This window comes from Schistocerca gregaria, chromosome 3 (genome assembly GCF_023897955.1).
Source record: "Schistocerca gregaria isolate iqSchGreg1 chromosome 3, iqSchGreg1.2, whole genome shotgun sequence".
NCBI lineage: Eukaryota > Metazoa > Arthropoda > Insecta > Orthoptera > Acrididae > Schistocerca > Schistocerca gregaria.
The window spans coordinates 738,820,183-738,832,238 of NC_064922.1; the positions used below are offsets into that span (position 1 = coordinate 738,820,183).

Below are 12,056 nucleotides of genomic sequence, written 5' to 3' on the forward strand. Positions count from 1 at the left end.
ATCTTTAAAAATGTTATTGTATTGTTTTAAACTATACTCTGATCTTTCATTTCATTATTATTGTGCTGAGTCTGTGAATTTTGTTTCAGACTGGCACAAGTTTCTTTATACGCGACCAGGCTCGATTTGCTCGAGAACTGTTACCTTTGTACTATAAGCATAACAATATGGCTAGTTTTGTTCGGCAGTTGAACATGTGTAAGTATTTATCCTTTAACATTTTGTACGAATCTTTAAAAACTCTTTACACAAAGCCCATAAAATGTAATTAAATTGATTAACTTCACATAAGAGGTGTTCACAATCGTGTTCAATTTTGTGAATGACATCATGGTCACCTTTGACTGTAATTGTGTATTTGTGCAACACATTGTTGTAAATTAGACTGTGTGGCCATTTCAAGTAGTACACTGCAAAAGGGAAAATGCAAAAACACAGTGTATAAATAAACTGGTACTCACATCATGCCGTGCATGTAACAGTTATGTAATAAAATAAAATGCAAAAAATAAGATATTACAGTGTGCCATAACACATTTCAGTTATAAAAAAAAAGAAACGTGAAACATAGGTACCTGATAGGGGTTTGTACAAATTAACAATTACAGTCAAAGGTGATCATGATGTCATTTACAAAACATATTTAAGTTCTTTCATTTCAACAGAGTAGTTTGCAAATGTTGAAACAAAATTTGGTTTCATAGAAAAATGTTGTAACTGTTGTAAATTTAGCTAACTAATACAATTCCTTTTTTGCCACATACACTAAGTGTCAGCAGGTGCTCCTCTTTCAATGAAACTATCATGCAGCAATGTTTTGTAATGATAACCTGTGGGAACCCATTTTGTTCTTGCAACAGAGGGACATCAGATGTCCAGGAGCCCTCGGTAATTCTCTCAGGGGTTACTGCTGTGGCATAAGAGCCAGAGTAACTTTCCTCGCATAATAATTTTTGAAATAACTAACCAAAGGCTCTGATTTTTTGGGACATTTCCCTTAGGTCAACATTGTCAATGCTTAAAAGATGAGAGACGCAAGAGATTGCATCGCATTAGAAGAAGAATGGATAGTTTCGAGAGATGAAGTAGTGAAGGCAGCAGAGGATCTAGTAGGTAAAAAGAAGAGGGCTAGTAGAAATCCTTGGGTAACAGAAAAAAATATTGAATTTAATTGATGAAACGAGAAAATATATAAATGCAGTAAATGAAACAGGCAAAAAGGAATACAAATGTCACTGAAATGAGATCGACAGGAAGTGCAAAATGGCTAAGCAGGCATACTTAGAGGACAAATGTAAGGATGTAGAGGCTTATCTCACTAGGGGTAAGATAGATACTGCCTACAGAAAAATTAAAGAAACCTTTGGAGAAAAGATAACCACTTGTATGAATATCAAGAGCTCAGATGGAAACCCAGTTCTAACCAAAGAAGGGAAGGCAGAAAGGTGGAAGGAGTATATAGAGGGTTTATACAAGGGCAATGTACTTGAGGACAATATTATGGAAATGGAAGAGGATGTAGATGAAGGTGAAATGGGAGATACGATACTGCGTGAAGAGTTTGACAGAGCACTGAAAGACCTGAGTCGAAACAAGGCCCTGGGAGTAGACAACATTCCATTACATCCCCACAATGACCCCATTAAGTTTTATTTACATTCCCTCTGCAAACATGCCTTCGCCCTAGCAAAATTTCGCTCCCATATTTTATTTACATCTACATCTACATCCATACTCCGCAAGCCACCTGACGGTGTGTGGCGGAGGGTACCCTGAGTACCTCTATCGGTTCTCCCTTCTATTCCAGTCTCGTATTGTGCGTGGAAAGATGGATTGTTGGTATGCTTCTGTGTGGGCTCTAATCTCTCTGATTTTATCCTCATGGTCTCTTCGCGAGATATACATAGGAGGGAGCAATATACTGCTTGACTCTTCGGTGAAGGTATGTTCTCGAAACTTTAACAAAAGCCCGTACCGAGCTACTGAGCGTCTCTCCTGCAGAGTCTTCCACTGGAGTTTATCTATCATCTCCGTAACGCTTTCGCAATTACTAAATGATCCTGTAACGAAGCGCGCTGCTCTCCGTTGGATCTTCTCTATCTCCTCTATCAACCCTACCTGGTGCGGATCCCACACTGCTGAGCAGTATTCAGGCATTGGGCGAACAAGCATACTGTAACCTACTTCCTTTGTTGTCGGATTGCATTTACTTACGATTCTTCCAATGAATCTCAGTCTGGCATCTGCTTTACCGACGATCAACTTTATATGATCATTCCATTTTAAATCGCTCCTAATGCGTACTCCCAGATAATTTATGGAATTAACTGCTTCCAGTTGCTGACCTGCTATTTTGTAGCTAAATGATAAGGGACCTATCTTTCTATGTATTCGCATCACATTACACTTGTCTACATTGAGATTCAATTGCCATTCCGTGCACCATGCGTCAATTCGCTGCAGATCCTCCTGCATTTCAGTACAATTTTCCATTGTTGCAACCTCTCGATACACCACAGCATAATCTGCAAAAAGCCTCAGTGAACTTCGGATGTCATCCACCAGGTCATTCATGTATATTGTGAATCGCAACGGACCTATGACACTCCCCTGCGGCACACCTGAAATCACTCTTACTTCGGAAGACTTCTCTCCATTGAGAATGACATGCTGCGTTCTGTTATCTAGGAACTCCTCAATCCAATCACACAATTGATCTGATAGTCCGTATGCTCTTACTTTGTTCATTAAACGACTGTGGGGAACTGTGTCAAACGCCTTGCGGAAGTCAAGAAACACGGCATCTACCTGTGAACCCGTGTCTAAGGCCCTCTGAGTCTCGTGGACGAATAGCGCGAGCTGGGTTTCACACGACCGTCTTTTTCGAAACCCATGCTGATTCCTACAGAGTAGATTTCTAGTCTCCAGAAAAGACATTATACTCGAACATAATACGTGTTCCAAAATTCTACAACTGATCGACGTTAGAGATATAGGTCTATAGTTCTGCACATCTGTTCGACGTCCCTTCTTGAAAACGGGGATAACCTGTGCCCTTTTCCAATCCTTTGGAACACTTCCCTCTTCTAGAGATCTACGGTACACCGCTGCAAGAAGGGGGGCAAGTTCCATCGCGTACTTTGTGTAAAATCGAACTGGTATCCCGTCAGGACCAGCGGCCTTTCCTCTTTTGAGCGATTTTAATTGTTTCTCTATCCCTCTGTCGTCTACTTCGATATCTACCATTTTGTCAACTGTGCGACAATCTAGAGAAGAAGCACAGTGCAGTCTTCCTCTGTGAAACAGCTTTGGAAGAAGACATTTAGTATTTCGGCCTTTAGTCTGTCATCCTCTGTTTCAGTACCATTTTGGTCACAGAGTGGCTGGACATTTTGTTTTGATCCACCTACCGCTTTGACATAGGACCAAAATTTCTTAAGATTTTCTGCCAAGTCAGTACATAGAACTTTAATTTTGAATTCTTTGAAAGCCTCTCGCATAGCCCTCCTCACACTACATTTCGCTTCGCGTAATTTTTGTTTGTCTGCAAGGCTTTGGCTATGTTTATGTTTGCTGTGAAGTCCCCTTTGCTTCCGCAGCAGTTTTCTAACTCGGTTGTTGTACCACGGTGGCTCTTTCCCATCTCTTACGATCTTGCTTGGCACATACTAATCTAACGCATATTGTACCATGGTTTTGAACTTTGTCCACTGATCCTCAACACTATCTGTGCTTGAGACAAAACTTTTGTGTTGAGCCGTCAGGTACTCTGTAATCTGCTTTTTGTCACTTTTGCTAAACAGAAAAATCTTCCTACCTTTTTTAATATTTCTATTTACGGCTGAAATCATTGATGCAGTAACCGCTTTATGATCGCTGATTCCCTGTTCTGCATCAACTGATTCAAATAGTTCGGGTCTGTTTGTCACCAGAAGGTCTAATATGTTATCGCCACGAGTCGGTTTTCTGTTTAACTGCTCAAGGTAGTTTTCAGATGAAGCACTTAAAAATATTTCACTGGATTCTTTGTCCCTGCCACCCGTTATGAACGTTTGAGTCTCCCAGTCTATATCCAGCAAATTAAAATCTCCACCCAGAACTATAACATGGTGGGGAAATCTACTCGAAATATTTTCCAAATTATTCTTCAGGTGCTGAGCCAAAACAGCTGCTGAGCCCGGGGGCCTATAGAGACATCAAATTACCATGTCTCAACCTGCTTTAACCGTGACCTTCACCCAAATCATTTCACAATTCAAATCTCCGTCAATTTCCTTCGATACTATGGCACTTCTTATCGCTATAAACACGCCTTCCCCTTCACTGTCCAGCCTATCTCTGCGGTATACATTCCAATCAGAGTTTAGGATTTCATTACTGTTTACGTCTGGTTTCAGCCAACTTTCTGTTCCTAGTACTATATGGGCGTTGTGACCGTTTATTAATGAGAGCAGTTCTGGGACCTTTCTATAGACGCTCCTGCAGTTTACTATTAGCACATTAATATTGTTATTCCTTGTTGCATTTTGCCTACTCCTGCCTTGCCGCATCTCAGGAGGCGTCTTGTCGGGCCTAGGGAGGGAATTCTCTAACCTAAAAAAAAAAAACCCATGTGCACTCCACACGTACTCCGCTACCCTCGTAGCCGCTTCCGGCATGTAGTTCACGCCTGTCCTATTCAGGGGGACCCTACATTTCTCCACCCGATAGCGGAGGTCGAGAAATTTGCACCCCAGCTCTCCGCAGAATCGTCTGAGCCTCTGGTTTAAGCCTTCCACTCGGCTCCAAACCAGAGGACCGCGATCGGTTCTGGGAACGATACTACAAATAGTTAGCTCTGATTCCACCCCGCGAGCGAGGCTTTCCGCCTTCACCAACTCCGCCAACCGCCTGTACAAACTGAGGATGACCTCAGAACCCAGACGGCAGGAGTCATTGGTGTCGACATGAGCAACAATTTGCAGTCGGGTGCACCCAGTGCTCTCTATCGCCGCCGGTAGGGCCTCCTCCACATCTCGGATGAGACCCCCCGGCAAGCAGACAGAGTGAACACTGGCCTTCTTCCCCGACCTTTCCGCTATTTCCCTAAGGGGCTCCATCACCCGCCTAACGTTGGAGCTCCCAATAACTAATAAACCCCTCCCCCCGTGTGCCTGCTCGGACCTTGCTGAAGGAGCGGCCACATGTCCACTCACAGGCAGAGCGGGCGATGCCACACGGCCAGCATCCACATTGACCCTCCGCCTCGTGCGCCGCGAACGCCGCTGAACCCGCCACTCCCCTTGGGGAGAGGGTGTCCCAACCGCGCCCGGTACCCGCGAAGATGTCTCGACAGCAGGGACAGTGGGTGAAGCATGTAACACCTGGGGTGTACCTTGCGACGCAGCAGCCTGAAGACGGCTTGTCTGACATTTGGCATTACCCCCAAAGGCCTCACACTTAAAATTCCCATCTCTGGCTGTAACCCTTCTTTCCATCAGTCCCTATACCAGTTCCAAACTGAACAACCCATGGCCCTCACCCACCTAATCCTTCACCTACACATCAACTCAGTCAGTGAACATACCTGTCAACTACATTCCTTAATAAAAGTCCTCAATCTTTCCTCTGCCACATCTGCACCGGCTGTTCAGAGCATCCTCCTACAGGCCAACCACAAATTAGAACAGCATGCCACTCTCCACCTCAAAAAACTATCCAATCTTCTGGTTTCCCACCTCCGGAAGGGCAACTCATTCAACCTCCACAACCTGTCCAGCAAACCTCAACCTCCTCTCATTGCACACAAACCCAGTCTCTCCCATCTACTCAATCTCCCACTTCCAGCTCCACTCCCCCCCCCCCCCCCCCCCAAAAAAACCCTCAAAATTCTAATCTACACAATCTGGAACCACCACACCCTAATTCAGTAGTTAACCTTTCCTCCAAACCTCTCTCCCACTCCGAAACCTCTGTCCTATCCAAAGGCCTCACCTCCAGCCCTACTCCCAGATTCAACCAAGCAACCCTTGTCAAAGATTTACTGTCCTACACTCGTACTCTCTGTTGGAAATATCACTTTGCCACGAAGAATAATAATCCTAATCCTACTCCTAATGATCCAACTACCCAAGACACTATCCAAATTGAACCCTGCCTGGAACAGTTCCGTCCTCCGTCACAGCGGGACCCACCTCCTCTTCCTCAAAATCACCCTCTCCAAACCTTCCAGGAATTTCTCACTTCCAGCTTTGCCTCTCAATCCTTCTTGAGAAACCTTAATCCTACTGCCAACATCACCACAGATGAAGCCCAGGCTATCCGTGATCTGAAGGCTGACTGATCTATCGTCATTCTTCCGGCGGACAAGGGTTCCACAACTGTGGTACTTGATCGTCAGGAGTATGTGACTGAGGGACTACGTCAGCTTTCAGACAACACTACATACAAAGTTTGCCAAGGTCATCCCATTGCTGATGTCCAGGCGGAGCTTCAAGGAATCCTCAGAACCTTAAGCCCTCTACAAAACCTTTCACCTGACTCCATAAACCTCCTGATCCCACCAACACCCCGCACCCCTACCTTCTACCTACTTCCTAAAATACACAAACCCAATCTTCCTGGCTGCCCCATTGTAGCTGGTTACCAAGCCCCCACAGAACGTATGTCTGCCTATGTAGATCAACAGCTTCAACCCATTACATACAGTCTCCCATCCTTCGTCAAAGACACCAACCACTTTCTCGAACCCCCGGAAACCACCCTCGTAACCATTGATGCCACTTCCTTATACACAAATATTCCGCACGTCCTGGGCCTCGCTGCAATGCAGCATTTCCTTTCATGCCGATCACCTGCCACGCCACTTGAAACCTCTTTCCTCACTACCTTAGCAAGCTTCATCCTGAATGACAACTTCTTCACTTTCGAAGGTCAGACATACCAACAATGAAAGGGAACAGCCACGGGTACCAGGATGGCCCCCTCGTATGCCAACCTATTCATGGGTCGCTTAGAGGAAGCCGTCTTGGTTACCCAGGCCTGCCAACCCAAAGTTTGGTACAGATTTATTGATGACATCTTCATGATCTGGACTCACAGTGAAGAAAAACTCCAGAATTTCCTCTCCAACCTCAACTCCTTTGGTTCCATCAGATTCACCTGGTCCTACTCCAAATCCCATGCCACTTTCCTTGACGTTGACCTCCATCTGTCCAATGGCCAGCTTCACACATCCGTCCACATCATACCCACCAACAAGCAACAGTACCTCCATTATGACAGCTGCCACCCATTCCATAACAAACGGTCCCTTCCCTACAGCCTAGGTCTTCGTGGCAAACGAATCTGCTCCAGTCCTGAATCCCTAAAACCATTACACCAACAACCTGAAAACATCTTTAGCATCCCAGAACAATACTCCCAACCTGGTACAGAAGCAAATAACCAGAGCCACTTCCTCAAACCCAGAACCTCCCACAGAAGTGCCCCACTTGTGACAGGATACTTTCCGCGACTGGATCAGACTCTGAATGTGGCTCTCCAGCAGGGATACGACTTCCTCAAATCCTGCCCTGAAATGAGACCCATCCTTCATGAAATCCTCCCCATTCCACCAAGAGTGTCTTTCCGCTGTCCACCTAACCTTCATAACCTCTTGGTTCATCCCTATGAAATCCCCAAACCACCTTCCCTACCCTCTGGCTCCTTCCCTCGTAACGCCCCCCCCCCCCCCCCTCCCGTGTAAAACCTGTCCCATGCACCCTCCCACCACCACCTATTCTAGTCCTGTAACCCGGAAGTTGTACACAATCAAAGGGGGAGCCACGTGTGGAAAGCACCCACGTGATTTACCACCTGACCTGCCTACACTGTGAAGCTTTCTATGTGGGAATGACCAGCAACAAACTGTCCATTCGCATGAACGGACACAGGCAGACAGTGTTTGTTGGTAATGAGGATCACCCTGTGGCTAAACATGCCTTGGTGCAGGGCCAGCTCATCTTGGCACAGTGTTACACCGTCCGGGTTATCCGGATACTTCCCACTGACGCCAACCTATCAGAACTCCGGACTCCCGGGATTGGAATGACTCCTTACCCTGTGCCTTAAAACCCACATCCTTTTGTCTCCCCCACGTGAGCATGATGCGACTCACCAAACGAAAGCGCTGGCAGGCTGATAGACACACAGACAAACACAAACATACACACAAAATTCAAGCTTCCGCAACCAACGGTTGCCCCACCAGGAAAGAGGGAAGGAGAGGGAAAGATGAAAGGATGTGGGTTCCACGGGAGAGGGCAAGGAGTCTCTCCATTCCCAGGAGCTGAAAGTTTCACCCTAGGGGGAAAAAAGGACAGGTACACACTCGCATCCACACACACATCCATCCGCACACACTCAGGCCCAAACTCTTTGCCTTTACAAATGTCTGCATAGTTAAAAGAATCATGAACATTAAATTAAAACAACACTATATCATTTAATGAATTAACAAAGAATAAGAGGATAATGTTACATAAAAAAGGCTAACAGAATAATTTAAGTTTGTTAGAATTACATAGGCCTGCCTTAGTATTCATAGCCTAGAAATAGTCTGCTTTTCACCTCTCTAGTGTGTATTGCGGTTGTAAAACATTATTTTATGCAAGAACGCATTGTGTTCCCATCTTGAATTTTTGCATGCATGTAGTCAGTGAGACTGGACAACACATATAATTTTTATAAAGAAATCCGAGGGTACATATTTTGGAAATTTCAAAACATGTCTCTTTTGGTATAGTTTAAAATTTTCAGATTTAGCTAGCATAGTCATGCTATATGTCAAATTGAAGGGAATTATTAGAGGAAAACAATGGTGCAATTTTGAGCTCTCTAGGTTGTATAGTATTTGAGCTACTGCATTTTAAAACAATCATCAATTGATCAAAAACGGAGGTTTTTTTTTTATATTTTTAAACCCTTGAAACTCAAAAACCAACGATCAGGAAAATTTGAAATTTCAAATTTAAACAAGTGTTAGTGGGTACATTACCTGAAAAAAATTCATCCAAATCTGAGAGGTCATGGTTCAAATCATGTAGTACAAAACTGACAAAAAACAGAGACATATACCAGAAAGCAGGTGTATATATCAGCTACAGTGTAACACATGTGAAGGCACATACATAGGACAAACAGGTAGAACATTTGATGTCGGATACAAAGAACACATGAGAGCCTGGAAATTTGGGACAAAACACATTTTCAGAACACCTAAGAGAAAATAACCACAAACCAACCACTAGAGAGGATGGCATGAAAATAATTAGAATCAACAATAAAAAAATACCTCCTAACCATGCAAGAAAATTACCCCATACCGAAAACCAAAGCAGAGGAGAAAATCCTGTTGAATGACCAAGTACACATGCCAGTCAATTCATAATTTACACTAATAGATAAAATAATAGAATAACATTTGCAAAAAGTATTAATATAATAGTACTGTCCAATTTAATAATAATGAAACCAACATTTTTACAGTCACTTGTCCATGAACCCCTCCACAGAATATTGAAACGAAAAGTCAAATCAGCTGTCAGTGGAGTTTTCAACCACTCGCTAACAGCTAGTACTCAGCCCTGTAGTAAACATATCAAAGAAGATGAAACATGTAATGGAGTCACAATATTTAGGTTGTGAAATACATTGTACGACGAAATAGTTGTATAGAGTGACAAAAGAACAATAGTTCACCACAAAAAAGAGTGAGAAACATGGTGAACAGTGTGTGGAATGTGAGAACAAAAAGGTGTGATTATATGGCAGTGATAAAAGTGGTTGTGCAACCTCCAGACCAGATGTGAGGAAACGCAGACCACAGCAAATCATAAGTAATTACTTTTTTTTTTTTGCAAAAAAAAAAATCGCTGTTTGATAATCTAAAACTAGCAAAACTTTATCGTTATATATCCCACTGATGATGCCTTAGAACAGGAGAAGGCGAAATGTGTATGGGATAAATAAAGTAACTAGCAGCAGGAAAAGGCAGTTTTATTTACAAAACATGTATTTATATGCTTGCTGCGGAGGATGGTCACACAAACTTGTCAATGTCTTTAATTTTCATCGCCCATAAAGTATGCTTTTCATGGCAGTAGGTGTGGCATAATTTCCCAATTTCTTTCATAACTCTTTGACACAGATCCGGGGACCGGTTATAGTTGGATATTTGTACTTTATGAATATCTTCCCAAGCCAGAAATTCTTTAAATTCGTTACTGAGAAATTGTGGTCCATTATCTGAGAGATATAGTTTTGGTTTCCCTACCTCCAGAAAGTACTGTTGCAAACAGTGTATAACTGTCTGTGTATTTGCTTGAGTGTTACTATCTTTCACCTGACAGATTTCACAGGCCCTAATTAAAGATGCTACTTTATGTCCTAGCTTCTTAAAATAATAGAACTTATTCTTATGAGCTATACACTTTTTTATCCCAAAGTGTTCATATCCTGTATGACCTAACACACAATTTCGTCTTCTATTAACTTCGGAATGCATGTGCGGCAACGTTGCGATGTTATACTGTCTCTCCAAAACAAATTATGCCCTATAATTTTCCACTTTCCTGCTTGATTGGGAGGTAAGGAATTCCTGATACACATAGCAAACATTTCTGTAAAATAGGGATCGTGATGGATGTTTTCTGTTATTCTTAAAGCCATTTCTTGTACCGTGGTGTGCGGATATTCTACTGTCATGAAGTTAATTGCAAAAATTACGCCAGGTCCTTCCCTGTGTTTAAACTCTTCCATACCTATAGGTAACCTAGACAAAGCAACTGGTGCTATATTCTCAGAACCTTTTACATACTGTATCCTAATGTCATATTGCTGTAGGAACAACTTTCATCGCATTAATGTACTATGTAACAATCGACTAATCATTAGAAAAGATAAAGCCTGATGATCTTCTATGGATAGGGATTTCTGACCCCCCCTACCCCCCTACCCCCCTCCCCCCATACTAATGTTTGAAATTTCTGGATACTCCATACAATGGCTAACAGTCCTGTTCCTTTTCAGTAGCCGTGTAATTTAATTCATGTTTATTCAGACTACGCCTAGCAAAGGCTATAGTTCGATGTTCTCCCACTCTTCTTAGAAGAGTTTTGCGGCAATACCATAATCAGATGCATCGGTTAAAATTTTAAATAGATCGTCCATAATCGGATGATGTAGTATGGGTGATTCTACTAGCACTCTCTTAATGTTTTCAAATGTGGCCTTTGCCTCTTGATCCCAAACCCACAGTATTCCCTTTGTTAACAAACGTAAAATTCTTGGGTCATTCAGTTCTTGACTTTGTATATATCATCTATAGTATCCGCCCTTCCTATGAATCCCTTCAATTGTCTTATGTTCCTAGGCGGTGGACATTCTTTAATACCTTTTATGCGTTCAGGGTCTGGTCTAATCCCCTGTACCCCTACGATATGCCCCATAAACTTAAGCTCTTGCCATTTAAAGTGCAATTTCTACATTTTCACTGTAATACCTTTTTCTTTAAATTTTTTCAGGGTCTTACTCAAGGTTAGGCAATGTTCTTCCCACGTAGTTGAGATTATGAGGATATCGTCGACATATATGATTAAATCCTTTGACAAATCTCTCGCTAATGCCTCGTCCAACGCGTGTATAAATACTGATATTGAGATATTATGTCCAAACGGTAACAGAAGTGAGTGATGTCTAGTCTGTAATGTGCTAAAGAACGTGCTAGAAATGAGTGATACCTCACTCCCAGAATCTATAAATATGTTAACTCCAGAAGTTTCAATGGTTCCTGCTATTATTGGTTGTGGATTGTTGGTAGTCATGCTTGGTTCTTCCAGCAACAACCATTCTTTTGTAGGTATTTTTTGCGTGAAATTAACGTACTTATTATGAACCAAGCCTCCTAGTGCACCTCTAAGAGCTGGGCCTCGGCCCTGGATCCAGATCGCACTGTGTTTTCCTCATTATTAGTAATCACTGGTTGGTTACCAAATTAGGGTACTACGTTACCACTTTGTGCTCTGTTATTACTTGGC

The 12,056-nt window shown here is 42.8% G+C and overlaps 1 protein-coding gene across 10 annotated transcripts in view; it reads left to right on the forward strand.

Moving 5' to 3' along the window:
* LOC126353812 (heat shock factor protein-like) overlaps positions 1-12,056 on the forward strand; it is a 200,957-nt gene that overhangs the window by 38,853 nt on the left and 150,048 nt on the right. For all 10 annotated transcript variants that reach the window (XM_050002917.1, XM_050002919.1, XM_050002924.1 and 7 more), the window contains exon 2: positions 90-198. In XM_050002917.1, the coding sequence (XP_049858874.1) occupies positions 90-198 (109 nt within the window). The remainder of the gene's footprint in view (positions 1-89; positions 199-12,056) is intronic.